Source organism: Diceros bicornis, chromosome 18, assembly GCF_020826845.1.
Source record: "Diceros bicornis minor isolate mBicDic1 chromosome 18, mDicBic1.mat.cur, whole genome shotgun sequence".
NCBI classification, from domain to species: Eukaryota; Metazoa; Chordata; class Mammalia; order Perissodactyla; family Rhinocerotidae; genus Diceros; species Diceros bicornis.
In genome coordinates this window covers 59,804,383-59,830,635 of record NC_080757.1, presented here as the reverse complement: position 1 = coordinate 59,830,635, position 26,253 = coordinate 59,804,383, and the positions used below count along the sequence as shown (strand labels likewise).

The following is a 26,253-nucleotide window of genomic DNA, read 5'->3' as shown; positions in this document are numbered from 1 at the left end:
TTCTCAGGAAGACAGTGAGGCCCAGAGGGGCTTGCTATCGTGCCCCAGGCCACTGAGGGGACCAGGACCGGGCAGGGCAGTCAGGCCCAGGCGAGGCCAAGCTCCTTGGCTCCACCGTTGCGGATGAAGAGAGAAAGATCGGTGAGGCTTTGGGCTCGAGGTCTAGCTTCAGCCTCAGGAGCAGGCCCAGGGCATGGGGGATAATATTTGGGCCTCCCAGATAGGGGGCCTCGTGGCTGGCACTGCCTTCATGGTGAGGGACAAGGGGAAAAGGCCAAGAGCATCTGGACCAAGAGCTGGGGAAGGCGGGCGACAGGGGTGGAAAGGGAAGGAGGAGTTCTGCAAGGGGCACTTGGACCGGGCCCAACAGGTGAGGCGATCAGAGCACACGGAGGTCCCCAGGCTCACACGGTGGTCCCCAGGCTCAAAGCCTCACCCAGGGGCGTGCCAGCAATCCAGGTCGGCAGCAGGAGGCCGAGGAAGGGAGGCGACCCAGAGAAGGAACCACAGGTCAGTCGGGGCCTTCAACCCAACTCACCCCGGCCCTGTCTAGTGCTCGTCTTCCTGGCCCGGTGAAGCCACCCCAGGGAGAACACATTCAGGAGCCTCTCGGGAGGAAGCAAGACCAGCAAAGGCACCCAGTTAGTCGGCACCAAAAGACCACCAAAGCAAAGGCCAGGCAGAGATGGTCACGCAGGTGACAGGCGGGGCAGGAGCTCGCCACCATCCCCATTAACTGCAATAGCCCCTGCACCCACCCCAAGACTGGTGGACAAAGGACCCACTCACTCACTGGCTGGGGGTGAGGCTGGCCTAGTGGCCCGTGTCCTAGTTCTGGGGCCAGCCCCTTGGTCCCCTGGCACGTTGTCCCACCACCGTTAGGACACCATGACCTCGCCTGCAGGCCCACGCTCAACAACCACACACCACTTTCTCACTCTACGGATCACGTGGGGTCACTACAGGGACTGGGAACAATCACAAAAGCCCCCATGAGCTAATCACCAGAGACAACCCACCAGCCTTCGCGTGTGCCCTTCACCCCAGATTCCTTCCACGTGTGGGTACATGTGCACTTGGGCTTTTTTTCAAGTCCCCTTCTGTGACAATACTCCACGTACTTTTCTGATATTGAGATGAAAATCACATAAGAAAATCAGCCATTTTAAGGTGCACAATTCAGTAGCATTGAGCGCATTCACAGTGCTGTGCCACCATCACCTCTACCTAGTTCCAAACCTCATCACCCAGAAGGGAACCCCGCACCCACGCAGCAGTCCCTGGGGGAGCTCTGGCCATTCCTGTGGCTTTCTCGAGATTCCCTGTTATATTATACGTGGTGCTCTTTCAAAATCCTTTTCCCGAAAGGCACTTTCTCCCAGCTCTTCACCCCAGGCTTCTGGCACGATTACATTGCTCACCCGGGCTGTAACCTCCCGCCACCTGGGGCCCAGCTTTTTCATTTGCCTTCAATGTTTCCGAGGGACACCCTCTGCCTAGCTGCTTTTCCACCCTTGGGAGTTCCACAGTGCCTGCACCATTCCCTCAGGGAACTCCCGGCAGGTCAAAACAGGCAACACGATGCCTTGGCAACAAGATCTGCTGGGCACCCACCACTGGACCCGGGACCCCACCCCAGGACCAGGGCTGCCATCTTCAGACACCACCGTGCCAGGAGACGGCAGGGCGAGCTCTCCTGCCACTGTCAAGTCGCCTTTTCTTGATTCCAAGTTTACCTGGTTACTGGAAACCTTGGACAATTTCCAGAGTTCCTATCAAGTTGATTCTTAGTTGGACTCATTTTTTTTTGGTGATTATCTGGAGGGAGAGGCCCTGGAGATTCCCTTCTCTGCCATTTTCGCTGATATCACTCTACTGTACATTTTTTTTTAATCTTTTTATTTATCTATCTAATTTGATTGCAAGAATTTCCTCACATCTTTAATCTTTGAAAAAATAACAATTTGGAGGCCACACTACATTTCAGCATAAAGGTGATACAAATGGCACTCCCGTACAGACGGTGGAACATTCCGGTGGATTCTAAGATTGGTCCATAAAACACAGGCTGTGATGAAATCCTGTGTTAAACCTTCAGATGCCTTTCTGAAGTTATTTTCTTACAATGAAATCAGAGACACAAAGAGCAGGTCGCAGAGCACCGGACTTGCTGGCTGGTCCCACCACGTTTCCCCTATCGCCACAAAGGCTGGCTTTAAATCCACTCTTTAAATTGAAGGTTTAATATAATATCTTGCAGCTCTTCTAATTTTCAGTGTTTGACTTCAGAGGTGGAACGTTTATACATTTCCTGGCCGTTTACACCTTCTCGACTATGGACTACCTACTGCTCGCCCATGTTTCTCCTTAGTTGGTCACTGTTTTCTCCTGGATCTCTAAGAGCTTTTGACATACTGACACAACTCATTCTTTGCTAAAAACATTTTTATGTAAATACAAATATTCTCTCTGTGTCTTTTCTAGGTTGTTTGCCCTTCATTTGTGCTTATCATAGTCTATGAGGTTTTTAGTTCTTTTAAGACTTTTTCTGAAATCAAATACACCAATATTTTGTTTGTATTTTTTCCTTTGCTTTAATTACTAGATCTTTCCCCACCCAGAGATTAGATAAATATGTATATATATTTTCTCCAACTGTTTTTTTTTCCCCCAAAGCCCCAATAGATAGTTGTATGTCATAGTTGCACATCCTTCTAGTTGCTGTATGTGGGACGCGGCCTCAGCATGGCCGGAGAAGCGGTGCGTTGGTGCGCCCCCGGGATCCGAACCCAGGCCGCCAGGAGCAGAGCGCGCGCACTTAACCACTAAGCCACGGGGCCGGCCCTCTCCAACTGTTTTTATACACATTAGATTCTGTTTCAGGGTCGTCTATTCTGTACATTGATCACCCCCCGGATTCACTGTTTTAACGACTGTGGCTTTGCAACATGTTTTTGTTTAATCTAGTACAGCAAGTCCCACTTGAAACATTTTTTTTCACAGTTTTCCTGGTTATTCTTGCCCATTTTTTCTTCCAAAAGAGGCTTTAACTTACTCTTGTCAAAGTTTTTAAAAAAAACCCTAATCCTGCTGGGCTCAATATCGTTTTCAATCAGTGTCAGGTAAGCTTCTTAATGGTGTGTCCCTGATACTCACTTCTAGAGTTTACCCAAACTTGGAATGTCCCACGGGGCCCAGGCTCTGAGCTGGCCTTCCTGCTCTGGATGAGATTACGCTCCAAGGGGAAGGACACACACACACACACACACACACACACACACACACACACTCACACCAACACACACATCCCCAATACACACACCCCTACACTCACACATACATACCGCACAATCACACTACATCACACACCACACACATACACTCACACACACACACACTAACAACAGACCACAACGCTGTCAGCTGCGGCACTTCCCACCCAGCCCAACCACTACAAGGAACAACTGAGGACCAGACAGGAAACCAGCCCCAACCCAGACAGAGAAAGACAAGGTCCCTCTCTCAGCGTCCAGCAAGAAACCTGGAAGCTGACACAGGCCATCTGGGTCTGGACTGGCTGAACTTCAGCACCACCATATTCCCTGAACCTGTCCAGGTAACGCCCTTGCAAGTCTCACCTGGGGCTCCAGCCTGGTCACTTACTGAGGAGACACCCTCTCGGGGTCTGATACTTACAGAGAGACCAAAGACGGCTCAGCCTTCCCCTCAAGGAAGAGCGGCTGGCAGCCAGCGGTTTTTCCTGAGTCCCTGACCTTCCTCAGAGCTTGGAGGCCCAGAGAAGAGCCAGACACCCACGTGGCAGAGGCTCAGGCGTCCAGACCCAGCCCAGCCACAGCTTCTAGGCGGCTCCACGTGCTGGGTCTGGTGGGAAGAAAAGGCAGGTGGAGACCCCAGAGGGTCGGGAACCCAGAGACCCTGCGATGAATCAGGCACAGAGAAGCGGCAGCTCTGCTACTGCCGGCACACAGGGTCAACAAGCTGGGCAGCAGCGGGCAGTTTTGAGGGGCCAATGGGGAGCAGCGCAGTGAGGCTGTCCTGGAGAGGATGCCGTGGGGAAATGGGGACCTTGTTTAGCCACTGATGAAACCACAGCAGAAAACAGCTTCTCAGCAGAGCGAGAGCAGGTGAGAAATGGGCAGAACCGCTCCTTCCAGACCCACCCTACCAGGGGCCGGGCGCACTTACTCTTTGGATGGTCCAGGAGGCGTCAGAACAGGGCTCATCTGGATTTTCTTGCCGATCACTTGAGCCTGAGGACAAGAAAGGGCCGCCTTCCTCCCTCAGCTCTCGTCCACACTCCATTTCTCCCTCTGGGGCCGACGTCACCTTGGGGCCACCTTCCTCCCTCAGCTCTCGTCCACACTCCATTTCTCCCTCCGGGGCCGACGTCACCTTGGGGTGGTTGTTCTCAGCATCTAAAAAGGCAGGGAAGAGAAGCAGAATTTGTTACCCCAAAATATGCCTCTCTGGCGTATTGATTATTTTTAGTTATTTTTAAGAAACAGCACACACAGGAGAGGCTCTGAAAACTGCCCTTTTGTAAGAGCCATTTACATTTGTAAAGGAAATCTCCATTTGTAAGGGTGTCTCCCTCACTGGCTGTTCGGGAAGAGGAGGGAGACTCTCTCTGGAAACTCTCATCACTGGAGAAGGCAATGACTTAAATCTGCATAACAATCTTACTCTTGTTTACAGTGCTTCATCTGGTCACCTCCCATAGCTGACTCCCCACCCCCAGCATCTTTTGTCTTTAGCTCGAGAAGGTAAAATAAGGGGGTGGCTTCGGTCATTTCAGAGGTACTCAGTTTTCCTGGGTCTCTCCCATGTATACAGGAGGTATACATGTTATTAAACTAGTTTGTTTGGGCTGGCCCCGTGGCTTAGTGGTTAAGTGCATGCGCTCCGCTGCTGGCGGCCCAGGTGTGGATCCCGGGCGCGCACCAACGCACCGCTTCTCTGGCCATGCTGAGGCCGCGTCCCACATACAGCAACTAGAAAGATGTGCAGCTGTCACATACAACTATCAACTGGGGCTTTGGGGGAAAAAAAGTAAATAAATAAAATTATAAAAATAAATAAATAAAATAAAATAATTTGTTTTTCTCCTGTCATATATCGATTTAATTACTAGACCAGCCTAGAAGGGAAGAGGGAAGATTGTTCTGCCCTTTAGCAGATGCACCTGGGTCAAATCTCAGGGAAAGGCAAGTGACCGTCATAAGGAAAACATGGCACCCCCCAGGAGCGTTGATAGCTTAGCCCTTCCTCCCTCAAGGTCCTACTCCCTGGGTGTGGTGAGCCGACCATGGTACAATTTCTGCTATCGGGTGGGCGTGAGAGACCAGGGACCTGGCCCCAGCCACAAAGAGGGTCAAATCTCAGAAAGAGTGGGCAGTCTGAATGTCCAGCCCTCCCTCCCTCCCGATGCCTGCATCAGCAGAGCTGCCTGGACCCTGATATCTCAGCAGCACCTCAATCTCTGCAGCTCCAGAGCAAAACTTGCCCCCCACCACACCCTCCCTAAAGCAACTCCTCCTTTCTTCTCAGGGGTGGGCGCCCCATGCCCAGCCCTCTCCCAGCAGGGCCTGCAGGCCTCCTAACACCTCCCTGGTCCCTGCACTCGTCCATCCATGCACCCTGGCTAGTCCACCTCCAGAATCCCGCCCGCGTACAGCCATCATCCATACAGCACTGAGTACCTGAAGCACTGAACCCTCCCAAACTGAACCCTTCAGGGGACCCCCATTTTCAAACCTGAGTCTCGATGCCCCCCTACACACTCCGGATGGTCTTCTGCCTGGAACCCTCCCTTAGCCTGACGCCCAAGGCCCCAGTCCTGCCGGGTGCACCCCACACTCCTGGCACTTCCTCCTGCAGCCCCGTCCACTTCCCTCTCCCAGCGCTCAGTCTTATCACCGCCCTTCTCCTTCTCTAAAAATCCTGGAAGGCAGGGACCAGTGGCCTTGTTCCCCTGGGGGTCCCCAGCACCCGGAACATACCAGGACTCAGAATTAATAACAAATACACTAAACGTCTACATACACACTCTCAGATCCTTAGGGCCAAAGAACTAAAGCTGGAAGGTGATAAGAAATTTTGAGCATATGAGGAAGCTATTCTGGTTTAAACCTGATTCGGCCTGAACCAGAGAAGCTGACTTACAGCCTGTCAAACATATAATGTCCATCTGCTTTCACCATTAAAGTAAAGGATGCATGAAACATCATCCCAAAATGAAGAGTGCACTCTGGGAAGACAGGGATGCATGCCTCCTGCCCTACGATGCCAGTATCAGTATCTCCTTTGAAGACAAGTTTCCTTTCCCAGACATCAGGGTCATGTTGACCTGCTAATCTGTAACTAAACGTCTCTTTGAAACTTTGATGAATGTGTATCCTGGGCATGTTTGATGTACATTCTTTTTTCTAAAAAGATATAAAACTGTACTGAAAACCATGCTTCTCCAGAGCTTTCTTCCTTGGTGGAGACCACTCCCAGGCTAGTCCTCAGCTTAGCTCACCTTACCTTTGTTATCTATAAAACGGTTATTGGTTATTTGCATTGACAAAGGATATCAATAACACACAACAGCCCCAGGCCACTTTCCTTTGATGATAACTGTGGAAATTTTGTTTGTTTGTTTGTTTTTTGAGGAAGATCAGCCCTGAGCTAACATCCATGCTAATCCTCCTCTTTTTGCTGAGGAAGACTGGCTCTGAGCTAACATCTATTGCCAATCCTCCTCCTTTTTTTCCCTCCCCAAAGCCCCAGTAGATAGTTGTATGTTATAGTTGCACATCCTTCTAGTTGCTGTATGTGGGGCACGGCCTCAGCATGGCCGGAGAAGCGGTGCGTCGGTGCGCGCCCGGGATCCCAACCCGAGCCGCCAGTAGCAGAGCGCACGCACTTAACAGCCAAGCCATGGGGCCGGCCCCACTGTGGGAATTTTGACCTCCTCATCCTTCCATAAGCCTCCAGTGGAGGGGTGGGCCCTGATTAGCCTGATCTAATCAGAACCTGGCATTTCCCCTAGCCCCAGTGATTGGCAGGAAGAGCAGACCTGCTCCAGGAACTGGCATTTCTGACACATGGACTCCTTCCTCCTGGTCAGACCAACAGATCCAAGGCACAGAAACTGCTGGACCAGTGTGCCTCCATGAGGGCAGCCAGCCTGAGGCAAAGCATGGCTGCTGGGACCTGAGAAAGATGCAGAGCTATCTCAGGACAGAACAGGAGCCCTGCCTACACCTGGACCCCTCAGTCTGGACTTGAGTGCGTGCTGGCCCGGGCGTTCCTCCTGCTGAGGAAGCGGGGAGCTGGGTTTCTGGCCATCCCCAGTACAAACAGCCCCAACAACTGTGAAAATCAGTAAGAAAACAAACACCAACAACAAAAACAGCTTCCCTGAAAGAAAAACAAGAGGCAATTCAAAGAAAAAGAAATACAAGTGACCTCTTAACCCTCAAATAGATACGTGGCTTCCCTAGCGATCGAGGAAGTGAGACTGGAACCCAGGAGATGCCATTTCCACCCATCGACTGGCAGACTAACAAGACTGATAATGCCCAGTGCTAGAGAGAGTGCGGATGGAGATGAAACCCCGCAGACACCACTGGTGAGAGCGGCCGGGAGAAGCTTTGCGCAGGACGGTTTGAAAAGAAGTTTCCATTGTAAATGCACCAGTCCCGTGGCCAGCGGCCCAGCTCCTGGGAGCTTGTCGTCCAGATAGACTGGCTCGGGGGGCAAGATCCCGTGCAAGGATCCGGCCCAGCCGTGTGTGTTATGGCAAAACAGCGAACAACGCAAGTGCCCGGGATGGGGCTGGCTGCTGAGTCAGGCCCTGCCTCGGGGCAGAACAAAGGATGCTGCTGAGGCTGGGCCTCAACTGGAGACCACAGAGCAGTGTCATGTGAGAAAAGCAGAGTGTGCATGGTGTGACTCCACCAGCTTCCAGAAACACAAGTGCACGTGTGCACGCTCCCACGCAGAGGAAATGTCTGGAAGGGGACACACAAAACAGTTAATGGCGTTGTGTTAACTGGGGATGTGAAGGCCTGGAGCAAGATCAGGGGCCTTCCGGGTTTTTACATCCTCCTGTAACGGGCAGGTGGTCACCATTGGCGTGTGTTATTTCCATGATAATCAAAACAAAAGGCAAAGTATCAGATTCAGCAAGAGCAAACACTTAACTAGCCCTTAGTAGGCACTTTGCAGTGAACCCATCAAGTTCTCGCACCCAACCATCGGGGTAGATGCTTTGCCAGCACATCGCTATTTGGTAGATGCAAAAACAGAGGCACAGAGTCAGGTGACCTGCTCAGGTCCCCAGCTGGCAAGTGGTGGGGCAGGGAGGAACCCAGGCACTGTGCTGCCTTCCACAGCTTCACAGAGACCGGCGCTCTGGGCCATGGTCCTTGTCCCCAGGACTTGTGGCTGAATCAGAGCAAATTTCTGTCCCCCGCTGCCCCACGAAGCATGGGGCTCACCAAGTTCATGCACACTGGGCAGGACCACCTCCCCTGCAGCGCCCGTGCAAATAGGTGCATGTGCAGACAGAGCTGAGCGGCTCTGAGCTCCCCTTCAGACAGATCCCCAAATCTAGTCAACGGCTCATCAACGCAGTAATGGGGGAGGAACTCGTGACCTTCCAGGCAACCCTAAATCATGGCCACAGCAAAACGAGTACAAATGTCCCACAACATTCGTTCAACCTAAATCAGTCAGCCATGCAGACTCCAAGGCTCCCAAACGGGTCAGGGTCTGCAGTGCACACACCCCTGGGTTGGCTAGCAGCCGGGACAGGATCCTGAGCAATCCCAGCCCCTCTCTCACCTGGAAAAAGGGGCTGCAACTTCCCTGCCCTGAAGGCTGGAGGAAGTAACACATACTTAAACGTGGTTAAAATGGTCAACTTTGTTATGAAGATTTTACCACAATTAAAAAAAAAAACCAGCACACAGAACAACACAAACTTCCTGGCTGCCCCTCCTCCCACCCCCACTCAGCCAGTGCCAGGGACGGTGAGCACAAACCCAGAGCCCTGCCAGCAGCCACGGAAACCAAATGCCCACACCAGCAGGCCCACAGGCACTAACAGGATGTGTGATGGGGAGGGGGCACCCAGGGGTGGGGTCCAGCCTAGCGGGGAGCCACCCCCCGGGCCCCCTTCCCTACCCTGGCGAGGCCCCTCCTCATGGACACAGGCATCTGCCTCTCACAGGCCCACCCTGCGGGTCCCCATGTCCGCAGGGCATCCACTCCCACACCCCATGGCCAGGTCACGCCCAACCTGCCCGGGCCTCCGCCAGCCCACCAGAGCCTCCCGGGAGCCCCACAGGCACCCCAGCATCCAGCCCCTCACCAGCCCTGCCTCCTACACCCCTTACCCCTTCCTAGCTGGTGCCTCACCCCACCCACGCCCTGGGCAGGGCTGAACCTCAGACCTGCGGTGCCGCCCCCAAGCAGGATGGTTCCTTCCCTGACCCCTCCATTGCCACCCCCGAAACCCCCCAAGGCCAGCCCCACCCACACTGCAGCTGCCTCCTGGGCTCCCCCAGCCCTTCCCCGGACTAACACAGAGGCTCGGGCTTCTCATCTTACTTTTTTCCATTATAAAAACATCTTTAAGAAAACTTAGAAAATGCATAAAATAAAAAAAGAAATACATTGCCCAGAACTTCATTCACTCCCTGAAAATAACCTTCTAGCACTCAAGGTGGCGATCCCACCTGGGTCCCCTGGAGCACTGGCCAGGGCAGTGGGGACTTGGGATGGGGAGGGGTTCATGACCTCCCTACCCCTGCAGGCCCTACTGGCACTCGAAGCCCTCCACCATCAGACCGGCCCAACATCACCCCCGCAGAGCCGGCCATCCTCCCTCTATGCCCAGGACGGCCTGGAACTCCCCACACACTCCCTTCCCTGCCTTTATCCGTGTGGCCTCCCAGTGCACCACAGACCCAGACATCCTGGCACCTCTGGGCAGCTGCACTGTGGCCTCTCCTGGCCCCACAGACCCCAGCCCTGCCAGGGCTTCTGAGGGACCGGCACCGCCTGCAACATCAGAGCCCAGCCTCTCGGATGCCCTGAGCCCATGGCCGCCTGGCAGACCTAGAAGCAGCTGAAAGGAGGAGACGCCCCCTCAGCAGCTCCAGCCAGGGCCCCAACATCTTGGTTTCGGTTTCTTTTCCTGTAAATAGAGAGGCACTGCCAAGTGTGAGGCAGCAAAGAAGCCAGTAAGCAGGAAGCGATGTGTGTTCCAGGGTGTAGCACGTTCAACTCCAGGCCCTTGCGGATGCTCAGGGGCCACCGGAGCCAGGCAGGAAACCAGCAGCGTCTCATCACACAACACTCAGGTCCTCGGCCCTACTGTGCACCTCGCACTGGGTGACCAGGGCCCAGGCCCTGCCCCTGCCCACAGCCACCCAGCCCAAAGGGCAATGGCCCTGTCCATAGCTCACGGTGCTCACGGAGGAGAAGCGGGCAGCCCAGAAGCCAGTCAACCCCCAGCAGCTTCCAAAGCCTCCGCCCCTTGCGCCGGCAGGGGCGCCAAGCATCTTGGAGACGAGGGTTGTCTGCCTTGGGAGTGACCGCGCCCTGCTGGGAGCTGGCGGCCCTGGGTTGACGTCCGACTTGGCCGAGGTAGATGGCCACCCTGCCTGCTCTCCCTGCCAGCTGGGATGGGCGATGCCCTCAAAGGTGACCACCGAGTCTGCTTCGAGGAAGAGGAGACGTAATGGTACTTTGTGAAAACGCCACAAGCCCATGTTCTCAGACAGGTCTTCCTCCCCCTGTTCTGTTGCATGTCCCAAGCACGTCCTGGCAAGCATGTTCACCACATAACTAACCGGCTGTAAGGGAATTTTGCCATAAAAGAAGAAAATAACAAAAAATAAAAGAGGGACATTAAAATTAATAACAAGATTAGGGGCCTGCCCTGTGGCGCAGCAGTAAAGTGTGCGCGCTCCACTTCAGCAGCCCAGGGTTCGCAGGTTTGGATCCCAGGTGTGCACCGACCCACTGCTTGTCAAGCCATGCTGTGGCGGCGTCCCATATAAAGTAGAGGAAGATGGGCACGGATGTCAGCCCAGGGCCAGTCTTCCTCAGCAAAAAGAGGAGGATCGGCAGCTAACCCATTACTGGGAATATATCCAACGAACCTGAAATCAACAATCCAAAGAGGCTTATGCACCCCTATGTTCACTGCAGCATTATTCACTATGGCCAAGAAGTGGAGGGCCGGCCGCGTAGCTTAGCAGTTAAGTGTGCGCGCTCTGCTACTGGCAGCCCGGGTTCGGATCCCAGGCGTGCACCGACGCACCGCTTCTCCGGCCATGCTGAGGCCACGTCCCACATACAGCAACTAGAAGGATGTGCAACTATGACATACAACTATCTACTGGGGCTTTGGGGGAAAAAAAGGAGGAGGATTGGCAATAGATGTTAGCTCAGAGCCGGTCTTCCTCAGCAAAAAAAGGAGGATTAGCACAGATGTTAGCTCAGGGCTGATCTTCCTCACCAAAAAAAAAAAAAAAAAAAAGAAGTGGAAGCAACCTAAGTGTCCCTCGACTGATGATTGGATCAAGAAGGTGTGGTATATATATACAATGGAAAACTACTCAGCCATAAAAAAAGACAAAATCGTCCCATTTGCAACACATGGATGGGCCTGGAGTGTGTTATGTTAAGTGAAATAAGCCAGAAAGAGAAAGACAAACACCGTATGATCTCACTCATACGTGGAATATAAACCAACACATGGACAGAAAAAACTGTATTGTGGTTACCAGGGGCAATGGGGGTAGGGAGTGGGCACAAGGGGTGAAGGGAGGCATATATACGGTGATGGACAAACAAAAATGTACAACCCAAAATTTCACAATGTTATAAAGTATTAAAACATCAATAAAAATAAATAAATAAATAAAACAAAGACAAAAAGAGGAGGATCGGCATCAGATGTCAGCTCAGGGCTGATTTTTCTCACACACACAAAAAATTAATAACAAAATTAAAAAGATTCTACTGCAAAAAATGAAAATATAAAATATTTGAATACATTTAAAATGTGTAGATTCACGGCAACACCACACAGATGACCGATTCCGTTTTGTGGACTGCACCTGTGGGCTTGTCTTCATGTCTTGCGGTCATCATATTATATATCCTTTTGGTTTGTTGATTCGTCTCCTCATTCAGCATCACACTTTTTTTTTGCCAAAATGCCTTCCTTCATTAAGACAGGTATCAGTATTTCCAAATACTAGGATGCATATTTGTAACTGAGCTTTGAATTGTGCTGTGAAAGCCTTCTACACTGTTCTTCATTCTTGGCATATGGACACATGTCCCTCGATGGACGTTCCAAAGTTGTGGGGGAAACGTGGGTTCAACTCTGCACCTCCCAGGCCCTTGGCTTGCCCTCCACCCCGGGTCTGTCTGTTCCTCATCCCATAGACCAGATGAACCTGGGGGCTTGGGGGTGGCAGGGGCTGTCAGCAGGGGAAGAAGAGGGAAGGGAGAAGCCGCGTGGGGGTAATTCATTCATTCATCACATTTTTTACTGAGGGCCCACTGTGACCCAGGCCATTGAACCAGGACTGCTCACTGATACGTCATCATCTTCTAGTAGACTACACAATCTGGCTTTACGCTCTCTTATTATTTCACACTTCCAGTAAGTCTTATTTCTATGTTTTCTATCCAGTCGAGCACTTCATCCATGGAGAAATGAAACCAACTGACAACTAACTTAAATACATTGTCTGCTGAAGGCGGTTGATTCGTCGATAGAGAAATGAAACCAAACTGTCAACCAATTATTTTATCTTTTACAGCGAAATTGCCTTGCAGCCAATTGGTTATGTGGCGAAAATGTGCAAAAATGCTTGTGGCAAAGATGTTTATGGCGAAACTACCTAGAACATTCTGATGGCAAACACATGGGTTGCCCTCAGCAGCCCTATGAAAGCCCCTCACACAAAATGAAAGGAAAGGGCAGGGGGAGGGCGAGATTTCCTGGAGACCTCTGAGAGTGTTTTCCCAAAGTTGGTCTCCAAGAGGCGCCAGGCGCAGGACCGGAGACTCAGATGAAGCCCCTCGGTTACACTGTTCGCCCCTCACCCACCACCTCTTCTCGGCTGCCAGCCAAGGACCACCCTGTTTTACCTGGTTACAACAATTAATTTCAACCCCCAAGGCCCACACTTAACACCTTAACACATGCCTCACCTCCGCCCCCCACTACAGGCTAGTGCTGGCAGGGGCTGGAGCTGTTCATCCACCCAGCCCCGGTGGGCGGCACTCCAGAGCAGGTGCAGGGTGCTGCCAGCACCCTATCTTTCTTCTTTTCATGCTGAGGTCAGCAATATCTCAACCACAGCTTCCTCCCAAGGCACAGACTACAGAGCCACCCGCCTGGGTTCAAATCCTGTCTCTGCCAGTTGCTAGCTGTGTGACTGTGGGCAAGTTACTTAACCTCTCTGTGCTTCACTCTTGGCACCTGTACAATGGGAATTTGTGATAGCTCCTCCCTCAATACTTAGCACAGCACAGGGCACATGGCAGGTTAGCTGATTGGTTTGGTTTTATTTTGTTTAATCTCTGGAACCCCAACGACCCTGTCCCTCCCAAAGCCCGCCACCCACACAGATGTTCTAGTGACCAGGGGTGGGGAGCCCTGGCAAGTGGGAAATTCCAGCTGGACACCAGGAGCTCAGCCACGCCATGATTCAACATCTGGACAGCAAGGGATCAATAGTGAGAGGGGACACTCAGCCGGCTACCAAGTGTGCGTGCGATTCCGTGACCCCGTAAGCCCCAAGTGCTCCAAACAAAGACAGAACCCTCAGGCTTGACTCTCAGCCAGAGCTCTCCCCAAAGAGCGCCTCCTCCAGCAAAAGAAAATCAATACAACAAAAAGCAGCCGCCTCTTCCTATGTCTCACATCAATAACAGCATCTGCCCCATGAGCGCTTTGTACAAATGCAGTGGGAACAGGAGCAATCGCAGACCTGGCACCTCTACCCAGCCCAGTACAAAGCGCACCCCTCAGACGTCATCCAAAGGTGGGCGTGCAACAAGGAACACGCGCACACACGCAGCAGTGCACATTTAGAAAACAGACGTGGTCTCCAGAGAACCTTCTTTGATTCATCAGAATTATTTATTGAACACCTATTGTGTGCCAGGCGCTGGGCACGGGACTCAGGATAAAGCAGTGAGCAGGAGAGCAAAGGTTGCCTCAGAAGCCACAGGCTGGTGTGGTCCAAGTGCTACAAGGACAAACAGCCAGAGAAGTGCAACTTGGAGTGTGGGGGAGGGGGTAGCAGTTTTGAAAGGGGTGGTCAGGGTGGGCCTCTAGGGGGGAGACAATTGAGTAAAGACTGGAAGGAGGGGAGGTGGGGAGCTGTGCAGTCTCTGAGGAAAGGTGTGTTTCAGGTAGAGGGAACCGGTAGTGCAAAGGCCCTGGGGTCAGAGCATGCCTACTGTGTCCTAGGAAGGGCAGGGAGGCCAGTGGGCTGGGGGGACAGCAAAAGAGGAGAGGAGAGGAGGTCAGAGGGCATTGGAAGGGGCATTAGTGTAGGGCCTTGCAGCTTTTACTTTGAGTGAAATGGTGGGGGGAGGAAAACAACTCCCTGAGTAGGTTCTGACCCCACAGCCAAGGGGCTTCTAGGAACTGGATGTGGGGCGTGAAGGAAGGGAATGATGGAGGTCGGTGCTAGAGTTTGGGCCCAAGGCATGGGAAGGATGAATTGCCCTGGTTAGGAGAGGTGGGGAGCCTGAGTGGCATGTTTTGGGGGAAGATAGGAGCTGGGTTTCAGAAAGGGGAAGCTGAGAGGTCAGACATCCAGGCCGGGAGGCCACGGAGTGGCTGGAGTTCAGGTGACAGGTCCAGGACGAAAGGATTAACTTGGGTGCTGCGAATGCAAGGGTGGTACGTAAAACCATTTCACCAGGGAAATGCAGAAGAACAGCCGAGGGAGGAGGGGAACCACAGTCTGAGGTCCTGCTGCCAAGAATCAAGGACCACCTGAGTCAGCAGGTGAGCCCCACCTGACACAGCACCTCCGCTCCCGAGGTCACGCAAGTTCATGCACCGACCAGCCAACCGTCGCCAGGAAGGGGCCTGTGCCAGCTGTGGGGACCCCTCGCCCCACCGCAGTGCCTGGGATGTCACTTCCATGCAGTATCCTCTGAAATCCTCCAAGGACTCCTCAGCTCAGCCCGACAGTGCCCACTCCCACAGGGAAAGGGGAACCTCAGGTTCTCTCCAAGAAATGAAATCGAAATTCTCAAAAGTGACAGGCTCCTCCAGCAAAGGACCCAACAAAACTGTTCTAACGCAGTGCTTCTTCTAGAAGGAGTTCTTTACTGTCCTAACGCAGAGCTTCTTCTAGAAAGTTCTTTAGTCACGAAGACCTCACTCTACTCGCCTGTGCTGCCTGCTGGCCACAGCTACCATTTCTGGGAAAGGAAGTGGGACTGGGCTGACCGCTCACCCCACTGCCCCTATTTGGCCCCCACCTCACCAGCACTGGGACCTTACCTGGTGCAGGGGCTACAGAAGGCAGCCTCTGTCCACACTGGCTGCAGAACTTGGGGGCTTCCTCTTTGGAAACATGCTGGCACGAAGGGCACTCCATACCTCCAGGGAGGGGGCTTCACAAGGCCGGCACACCCCTGTAGATCTGGAAGCAAGAGTAAGAGTCCCGAGGCAGCTGGCTATATAGCGAGCCACCTGTCATGTGACCACAGCCCTGCTTCAGTTTCATTTTCTGGGAAAGTGAAATCACAGCGGCGGCCCAGAAGGTCCCTCGCTCAATCGATACCCAGCCTGAGAACCTCCCCTGCTGCGCTCACAGCCCTGCCTCATCCCAAGTCCTCCGCTGCCACTCCCTCCTGTCCCGAGCTCCATGTGGGTCCAGCACCCACTTCCTTTTCTGCTGCCCTCACCGTGCTCGCCCCTTCCAGCCTCCTGAGCTCTCCATCATTCAGTGAGTGTAAAACTCTCCCAGCCGAGCTGAGACTGGAGGTCAGTACAGCTGAGAACGAGGGCAGGAGGGGGAGTATTCCGGGCAGAGACATAGCACGTGCAAAACCCCGAGATAAGACGTGGCGTGAGGGTGCCCGCTGTGTGCCCTGGGCAAGGGGCTAACAGAGACAAAAGCGCCTGGCTCATGGGGACGTGAGAGTTAGGTGAGGCATACAGGGACAGCTCTTAGGGGCACCGCAGAAATGCTGGCAGCCATCGGCTGAGTCAGAGCTGACCCCAGGAACCAGCCTGCACAGGGCAGCCCAGGGCTAACATGGCTAGTGGTCAGGATTCCTAATAACGGGCCAGCAGTCAGGATTTCTAATACCGGGGCTGGCAGTCAGGATTCCTAATAATGGGGGTTGCCATCTACCAAGCCCGCACTCTTCTCATCGACCATCTGGCCCTCAGACCATCCTCTGTGGGGGTGGCAGCAAACCAAGGTCAGGATCATGCTTGTCCACCCAAGGCCAAGACTCAGGCCAAGAATCTCCAGCCTCCAGGGGCCACTCAGTGTGTCCAGGGTGAGAGTGGAGATAGGCATCTTGTCTCTTGGGATACAAAGACCCACATGCCACCCTTCTCTGCTGGCTTCAGACCCAAGAGCTCTGCCAGAGCAGTGGCCCAGGGCACCCAGAGGGCCATCAGGCTGTGTCCCCTCTGCTCTCACCCTACTACCAGCCCCCACCTCCCCTTCTCACTTCCTCTGTGGCATGGGTGGCTGACTGCCACCTTTGGCTTGGTCTCCACCAGATGGTGGGTTCTTGGGGGCAGGGCAGGACTGGACCAAAGGTTACCTGGCCCCCACCTTGCCCTTTACCTCCACCAGCCCCCTGAAGCAACCACCATGATGGTCTGCACCTCTCTCTTCTGGCTAAGTTGTCTTCCCCGTCTCCAGTGCTCCACTGCCCCACAGACCAGAAAACCCATAGCCAGGCTCAGAAATCCTCACTGAAGAGACCTATTGTTCCTCGCCTGCACCAGGGGCCTGAGGGCAGAAATGGAAGCGGGGACCCACACTTCTCTATTCAGTCAGCTTCCCGACTTTTCCCAGCCACAGAACCGCGCCAAAACTCAAAGCCCACGCCCCCCCACCCCCACTGCCAGAGAAAACCAGGCGGCTCGGTGGGGGTGGGGGTACGCCACATCGTTGCACTCCCTCATTCTCCGCCCTCCCAGGCCTCCCCAGGGCCGCGCCCCGCCAGAGGGGCACCTGCCTGGCCTTGGGCACCTGCCTGGCCTTGCGCCCCTGGCCGCGGGCAGCTCTGGAATGTTGGGGAGCCCTGCGCTCCCGGCCGCGCGGTGAAGTGGGCGAAGGATAACGGCATCAAAAAGTTACTATGAAATAAAGATACGAGCATCTTTTCGCAACAACACTTTTCCGTTGTTGAAATTCGTTAAAGCGATGGATTCTGTTCCGGGGTCTGGGCGCAGGCCCCCAGGTCTGGGCGCCCCCGTCCACTATCAGCCCCTGCCGCGGCCCCTTCCCGGGGCACTGCGGGCCCGGGTTCAAAGCGCGCCCGGCGCTTCCGCCCGGCGGGGCGGGGGGGGAGGGGCCTCCGGAAAGGTCGCCGAGCCCCCCGGAATGTGCGCTGCCCCCGCCGAGCGCCCACCTGCTACCCGCGGGGCGGGGCTGGACCCAGGAACCGGCAGCGAAACCGAAACTTGGAGTCGCAGGAAGAGGCAACCAGGAGGGGAAGGCGGCCGGACGCGGCTCATCAGGACGCAGGCGCCGCTGCCCCGGGACGCCTCGGGCAGGGCCGCCGCGACCCAGACCCCGCCCCCGCCGCACCGCACCTAGGGGACCTCGCCCCGCTGGCCCGCATCCCGACCCGAGGGACACCCCATACCCATAGGACCCTGCACCCCGCACTCACGGGACCGCCGGACTACAACCCACGAGACCCGGCATCACGTCCCACGGACCCGCAACCCCAGATTCCCGCCCAGTAAGCTCGCACTGCGCCCAGCGGGACCCCGCGCCCCGCATCCCTGGCCCGCGGGACCCCGCAGCCAGCCCGCCAGCCCGCACCTGCAGCGCCCCCCGCGCCCACACCGCAGCCGGCCAGCACGGTTTCGTCTCTCGGGTAGCGAGTCCCGCCCCTCCGCCCGCCTCTGCCGGCGCCGCGGGGTTCGCGCGGGTGTGGCTGGATTTCCCCCGCCGGGTGGCGCCCCCCAGTGGACCCCGAGCCTCGCGCGGGGAGGCACCTCCTGCCGCTGCGCGTGCGGGGCAGGTGGCTGGGGGAGCCCGGATTCCGGCCCGGCAGGGGCCGAACCCGAGGGTCCTCCAGCAGCACGCCCACCGCGGCCGGGCTCTGGAGCCCTGGGTGGTCGGGATCCGCGCGCATCCCCCGCCCGGCCCACCCAGCAACTTGAGCAGTGTCCACGACCTTGTAGAGCCAGCGGCCAGCCTGGCAGGGGCCCGGTGACTCACGGCGGGTCGCTCAGCTGAGCTTCAAGCCACTGGAGTACAAAGTGGAGGTCACCAGCCCCACCTCATCTAGGCCTTGTGCTGATTAAGTGACCACAGCGGCTGGTGGCAGTGGGGGCTTTGCCGTGCACGCCCAGCTCCACTGGTCACTGGTAACCCAGAGGCCGCCCCCTACCGCGTCCATACCTCGCCCCCCTCTGTGCCTCAGTTTCCTCATCTGTCAGGCTTATAGTCCCACATCTTAGGGCTGTTGGAGAATTAGTAATAGTGATAATACAGCAAACGCTGATGTTTCAGTCCCCGAGCAAAGTGCTTGATGTGTGTTATCTTATTTACCCCTCTCTGTCCTCTCTAGTCTGGACCAGCACAGCCTGAGAGCACTTGTGGGGAGCCTGGCATGCCACTCACATGCTGCTACAAATGCCAGTTAGATGATGATGATTAAATTAAAAAGGCCGGGTCCCCTCCAGCGCACCTCTCTGACCCTCTCCTCCTTTCCCACACACTCCAGTCACAACTTTTTCCTCTGGGCCTGGAGCAGCAAGCTCTGTCCTTCTTGGGGTTCACCTCCCACAGTGCCTGACCTTTGCATGGCTGGCTTCTCTCGGCCATTCAATGTCTGTGCTCAGGCAGTGCGCAGGGGCCACTTAGCGCTGGTCGCCAAGCATTATCTGGTATTTATTGGCAACCTGCTGTAGCCGCAAACCCCAGTTTACAACCAGCCATCCCCGCTGTCGAGTTCATCTGGAAGTGAGCATGATCCAGGCCAGCGTCCACTGCTGTGGCCTTCAATCTTGCGGTGACCTAGCAGAGGCCCCACAAGAGAGAGCTTGTCCTGAAAGAAGGGGGTGCCAGGCAGGACAGGCTGGACACCGTCGCAAAGCCTGTTGCTGGAGGGCAGCAGACCGCACTGGGCTGGCCCTTGTAGGTGCTAGAGGGAGAGGGGGCTCCGTTAGAACCCAGAGACAGCTCCCAGAGCTCAAAGACACTCCACGGCGGGATTCCTCTGTGGGAATGGTGAGTGGAAGGGGAACCCAGTCCTACCCTACACTGTCATAGGCCACTTGCTGGGTTTGGGGGGACACCAGCAGAGCTTGGCTGTGTCCGGCAGAGTGTAGGCCAAAACCCAGATGCCCTTCCAGGCTGGGCGATACCTCTTGTGTGTGCCCTGAGGGGGAGTGATGGCCCATGGACCCTGCCAACATCAGAACCCTGGGCCTGCCCCAAAGTAACAGGGTGTCTTGAAAAGCCAGCAGAGTGGGCCCCACTGTCAGAACACGGCAGCCCCGCAGGTCTAGGTGCAGACCTGGACAGGACACGTGGCTGAGAAAAACACATTCACCTGCCTGGTGCAGCATCTTTGATTGTAAAACCCAACACCGCCTTAGGAAGTTCAGTTCTTCTGGTGAGAGACCAGGCCCACGAAGGGAGGTGCCTTTTGGATTTTAAGGCCATTTTAATGTCACCAGAGGATATTCCCTCCACCGCCCCCCCCAAGTCCTTGTCTACTCCTTAGAGGAATAATGAAAGCAGTAAAGGGATTTTTAAAATCCCACCTTAGAGGGCCGGCCCCATGGCTTAGCGGTTAAGTGCGCGCACTCCGCTACTGGCGGCCCGGGTTCGGATCCTGGGCGCGCACCGAGCACCGCTTCTCTGGCCATGCTGAGGCCACGTCCCACATACAGCAACTAGAAGGATGTGCAGCTATGACATACAACTATCTACTGGGGCTTTGGGGGGAAAAATAAATAAATAAAATTAAAAAAAAAAAATCCCACCTTAGAGAGCCGCGGGTCACTGTCCTCTTTCAATGTGTCTCTGCACCCCCAACTTAATTTGTGGTTCAAGATACATGAAGCTCCGTGAGTCTTCCTTCCGCCTTTGGAGTCCAGTCTAGCCAGGCTAACCCAGCGCTGCAGCTGTAACACGCATCTGCGGCACCTGAAACGCTAGCATTCCACCTGCAGAAGAGGAAGCCGGCTTAGAGCAGGAGCCGCGAAGTCCTGCTTTCTGAGAAGTTGGTGTGTGGCGTGGTCAGCCTGCAGGTGCACACTGGAGCCACCAGGTGTTCCAAAAAAGGTCAAGGTTCTGCCGAGAACCTGCGGTAGGTGGCCCCATCAACAGGAGAGCTAAACCATAGACGGTCAACAACCCAAAGAACAGAGTCCAGACACATGGAATGCACAGAACAAAGACAAAACAAAGGAGAGACATCCTGCATGCTCCCAGAGAAGACCCTTTACGTTCCGCAGCCTATCAGTGCAATGAGTGTATACATTGAAATATGCACACAATTTTAAAGTAATAAGAACTAGTATAACATATAAATGTAACATATGATCAAACATAGTTAGAAAATAACAAACTTGAAGGACAATGGCAGGTGCAGTTCACTTTGTGGGGCTGAGCCAGCAGCAGACAGAGATCGACTGGGTGGAGGAGGAGGATGGGGTCCTGGGATGAAGGAAGGAGGGGGCAAGGAAGCTGGGAGACTTGACGAAAGGTTTTAGGTGGTGCCACCTTCAGCTTTGTCCCTAAAAAGACGGGTATGGGGTGCTGCAGGCTTGAGTCTGGACATCTTCTCTTCTTGGCCCAGTGTTCACAAACGGCCTGGCTCCTCCCCGAGCAAGATGTGCCTGGGGAAAGCCTGCCAGCTCATTATTCCCCAGGTCAGCTGCGTGACAATAGAGGAGGAGCCTGCTGACTTGGCCACACCATTCACCCGGCCAAACCTGGCGTAACCTGGTCCAGTGGATAGTGGATCATTTGAAATTTCCTCAATTTTGTCTTTACAATCACCAGCATTTGCAGAAGAAGGAATTCGGTTGGGCCCCAAACATACCTTGTTGGCCAGTCTTGCTCCTCACCTGCATATCTCAATAATCCTGGGGTCACCTGCGGGAGGGATGCCCATAGCGCAGGGGCAGCAGAGGGGCACACTGCAGGGAGTGTAAGTGCAGTGGGAGGCCGAAAACAAGGGGGCCTTGTGAGGGGAAGCTAGGCCCAGGGGCTCGATTCTGCCACAGCTCCGCAGCCCTGCTCTGGATTGGAGCATCCCGCCATCTCAAAGCAGGGTTTGTGTGAGCAGGCAGGGCCGAGTAGAATGCTCACGTTTATTCCAGAGCCATGTAAACAAAAACCGAGCAAAACAAGAGAGGCCTGCAGTTCCCGGGTTTGATGCATCTACTTACTAGCCTGGCTTCGGATCTTGATTTCAGCTCTGGTTTTGCCCACAGAAAAACGACAAGTCTGCCTGAGTGAGACTTGGCAGTTAAATTGCTCACTGAACGGGCTTTGGGGTACAAATCGGTTGGGGCTCAGTTTGGCTGGTGGGAGCCAGTTTTCTGGGCCCGGATGTTCTTGACTGGGGATGGTGCTGTTGTGACCCCATGGAGTAAAAGCTGTCCCAGAGTCAGATGTTGCCCGGGTTAGAACAGTGGGGCAAAGAACACTAGAGCCAGTGCCCAATGGGCTCACCTACCTTGGGCTGCAGGCTGCACAGACAGAGAGCAGCCCTTGAGGAAAAAGAACTATGGTTCCTTGCTTATTTAGGAACCATATGTGTGGTTCCATATGTGTGGAAGCGGGGTGGGGGCAGGACTGAGAAGGAGAACGGAACTGGCTGATGTCGTGGCTCCCGGGAAGGCGTTCTCCTGCACGTGTGTCTCTGTCTTCTCTTCTCATAAGGACACCGGCCATTGATTTAGGGTCCACCCTAATCCAGTGTGACATCATCTGAACTCCACTGATTACATCTGCAAAGACCCTATTTCCAGATAAGGTCGCAGTCACAGGTACCTAGGACCAAGAATTCAATGTGTCTTTCTAGGGGACACAGTTCAACCCATTGCAGACACCAGGGCCACAGGTTTTGTCAGATCCTCTATGAAGACACAAACTTGGGTCCTTCTAGAGGATTACAATTATTTTAAAAAGGAGGGAAAATAGGCTCTTTGCCAGCATCAGTAGCTGAATTTAGAAAGAGTTGAGAGATCCACACAAAACAGATTTTATAAAAATAATCATGCTTCAGTCAGAGAAGGGTTTGCTGCTCCCTTTCAGGTTAGGCTGGCTCCAGGCAGACTTTCTTTTAAAGAAAGACGGAGGTCCCTGCCCCACTCCAGCACTAACGGAACGCCCACTGCTCCCTGTGTTAGCTTGCAGAGCATCCCCAGCCACCCCTGCCCACAAGGAGGCCTCACTAGGCATGGGGCCTGCGGGGACATGGCCACAGAGCCTACAGCTGCCTTCTCACGGGGCTAGTGGCACTGAGGGCACTGCTCCAGGGCGGCTTCAAGCTGCAGAGCGGGCGTGACAGAGCAGTCACACTGGCTCCCCTGCCGTTTCATTTTCAGGTAAATGGATTGCTGGGGCAGGGGAGAAACACAATGCTGGCATTGCAGCCTGAGTTAAATCCTTTCCCTTCCACCCTAACGTCCAACCTCCCTGTCTCCATCATCAGGGTTCTGCATCAAGCATCTTCCTGGCGGGGCAACTTCTCCAGAGATGCACGTTGTAAATGAAGCCAGACCTGGAGGGTGAGCTGCCTGACGTGCATGAGACATCCAGTTCGTGTGGGAGAGTGAGATGGGTGAGAACAGGGGAGGGTGGAAGAGAGAACAATGTGGGGAGGTCGATTCATAACAGCAGCGACTACTAATTAAGTGCCTGCTACACACCAGGCCTTTACCCCATCCTCAATTTAATCTGAGCAACGACCATTTGGAGGATGTGGAAATTAAGGGTCGGAGAGATTAGACAATCTACCCAATGTCACGCCTTGAGAAATGGAACAACCTGGACTCAAACACAGTTCTCTCTGAGCCCACGACACCACGCTGCCTCCTCTGCCACGACTTTCAGAGTTTCTTACAACTCCCTGCAGAGTTTGAGTGGAGGCAAACACAGGCATAAGGTCAAAACAACTTGTGACTTCCCAACTGTTATGAGAGGTTCGGGGATTCGATCGGAGACGTAAAAGACACTTTCCACTCCAAACAAACGGACTGAAGGTATATTTTATTATATAGAGGATAGTAAAGGCGACAGTCTGCAAACAGATCAAATAGGTCAAATATTAAGAGGGAAAAAACATCAGCCCGACTGGAAAGGGAAAACACCCACATCGGCTGAAGAGAAATGACACAAATCAACCGGAAAGAGAAACACCAGGTTGACCGAAAAGAGAACACATCAAATCAATTACTTCATATCAAATCAATTACTTCACATCAAATCAGTTACTCACAACATCCACGCCCCACTGCCGGGAGAGCCCTGTCAATCGACGCAGCTGGGCAAGGATCACACGTCCTGGGCAAGGTGTCCCTTCCACAGGTGGAACTCTCCCTAGGGCTCAGTTTCCAGCAGTTTTTATACCATCAGTAATTTTCAGAGTAAGCAATTACAGAGTTTGCAGAGCAAGCATCTAGTGTTCCCATGCACAAAATGGTTATCAGTGGCGTACGTGCACTGAGCTCCCTGGCTAACGTCCCAGCCCAGTAGTTGTGTACGTGCATTGTTCTCTCTGGTTATCGTCCCAGCCCGGCACAGATGGCCAGTCCATCCCGTGCTACGACGCTCCAAGAGCCTTGAAATGTTACAACTTGCAACTCTCTCTGTGGGAGAAGGGCCAGTTCCCACCACACAGAAAGCAGCTTTGTATTTCTGTTTGTGCTGGTGGCTGTAAGTCAACGGAGCGGCCAAACATGGCTGTACTCATGTCAAGACACCAACCATTTTAGATTTGAACATTCTAAATCTGTGTGGTCCCATACAGCAGCCACATGTGGCACTCAGCACTCGACACATGGCTGGTTTGAACTGAGATATGCTGAGTGTACAATTCACACCGGTTTCAAAGATTTAGTATGAGAAAAATAATGTAAAATATCTCATTAATAAGATTTACATGGATTACACATTGTAAAGATTTATTTTGGATGTAATGGATTAAATAAAAAATATATGTTAACTTCACCAGTTTCTTTTTACTTTTTTGGGTTTTTTGGTGGGGACGGAGATTAGCCCTGAGCTAATATCCGTTGCCAATCCTCCTCTCTTTGATGAGAAGATTGGCCCTGAGCTAAGATTTGTGCCCATCTTCCTCTATTTTGTACATGGGACGCTGCCACAGCATGGCTTGATGAGCAGTGCATAGGTCTGCGCCCAGGATCCAAACCTGTGAACCTTGGGCCGCAGAAGCAGAGTGCGCGAACTTAACCATTACAACACCAGGCCAGCCCCTCTTTGAATTTTTTAATACAGCTACTAGAAATGTTAAAATGATACATGTGGCTCCCATGTGAGGCTGGCATTGCGTTTCTGTTGGACAGCCCTGTTCTACATCATCGTCTGTACAGTCAGGGCTCCACTGGCTGCAGTAAGAAGTGGTCATTCAGAGCTTGCTTCTGCCCACGTAACAGTGCTGGTCGGTGTATAGCTCAGCAGGTGCCCTCTTCCACTCCGGTTGACCCAAACCCTGCCATTCTCAATATGTGGCTTCCAAAAGCACCCAGGAGATCATCTCCGTGCCTGCCAGCCAGAAAGGGGGAAAGAGCTTGGAGGAGCGAACGTGGAAGGCTTTCACTGGCCAGGCTTAGAAATGGCACACACACTTCTCACGTACCACATTAGCTCCTAGGGCTGCTGTAACAAAGTACCACAAACTGGACAGCTTAAACAACAGAAATTTACTGTCTCACAGTTCTGGAGCCTGGAAGTCTGAGATCAAGCCGTCACCAGGGTTGGTTCCTTCTGGGAGCTGTGAGAGAGAACCTGTTCCAGCCTCTCTTCCACCTTCTGGTGGTTTGCTGGTGATCTTTGGCATTCCTTGGCTTGTAGAAGCATCACTCCAGTCTCTGCCTTCGTGTTTACACAGCGCTCTCCCTGTGTGCATGTCTGTCCCAAACCTCGTCTTTTTATAGGAACACAACCATGTTGGATTAGGGCCCACCCTACTCCAGTATGAACTCCTCCTAACTAATCACATCTGCAATGACCCTATTTCCAAATAAGGTCCCATTCTGAGGGGGACTGGGGGTAGGACTCAGCATATGAATTTTGGGGGGACACAATTCAACCCACGAGAGACACCACTGACTCGATCTCAGTCACATGGCCACACTCAGTACAAAGGAAACTGGGAACTGTGATGGTGTTGGTGACCTCGTTACCTTGTAGGTCAGCTGTATGCACCACAGCAGCCAATGGGTGAGGAAAGTTTAATCAACTGTATCATCAACAAAGTGACATGGGTCCCAGCCTATAGACCGAGGCTCAGGGAGCTTGTCTGGCTAATGCAGGATGATGGTGCAGTGCAGCCCTGCATCTTCTGAGACCAAGTTCCAAACTCCTTCCAGGCACTTATCTCTTTTTTTAAATTAATGTTCAATTATAAGCTAATACATGAACGTATTGTTCTTTGAAAAATTAAACCATAAAGATACAGTTAAAATCAACCCAAAGGGCCGGCCCCGTGGCTTAGCGGTTAAGTGCGGGCGCTCCGCTGCTGGCGGCCTGGGTTCGGATCCCGAGCGCACAGTGACACACCGCTTCTCCGGCCACGCTGAGGCTGCGTCCCACATACAGCAACTAGAAGGATGTGCAGCTATAACATACAACTATCTACTGGGGCTTTGGGGGAAAATTAAATAAATAAAAAAAAAAAAATAAAAAAAAAAAATCAACCCAAGAAGTATAACACCAAGAAGTAATCACTTTGATGCGTATCCTTCCAGAACTTTTTTTTAACTCAAACATATATCAT

General features: G+C 53.6%; 1 protein-coding gene across 8 annotated transcripts in view; it reads right to left on the bottom strand.

Moving 5' to 3' along the window:
• Window positions 1-17,735, bottom strand: part of RNF213 (ring finger protein 213) — a 122,208-nt gene extending 104,473 nt beyond the window's left edge. For 6 of the 8 annotated variants that reach the window (XM_058561811.1, XM_058561818.1, XM_058561817.1 and 3 more), the window contains exons 1-3: window positions 17,668-17,734; window positions 15,569-15,710; window positions 4,207-4,436 (exon numbers count right to left, since the gene is read on the bottom strand). In XM_058561811.1, the coding sequence (XP_058417794.1) occupies window positions 4,207-4,436; window positions 15,569-15,665 (327 nt within the window). In that variant the 5' untranslated portion in view covers window positions 15,666-15,710; window positions 17,668-17,734. Of the gene's footprint in view, window positions 1-4,206; window positions 4,437-15,568; window positions 15,803-17,667 lie in introns of those variants that run through there. The other 2 variants (XM_058561819.1, XM_058561812.1) reach the window with 2 other exon arrangements.
• Window positions 17,736-26,253: the final 8,518 nt, after the last annotated feature.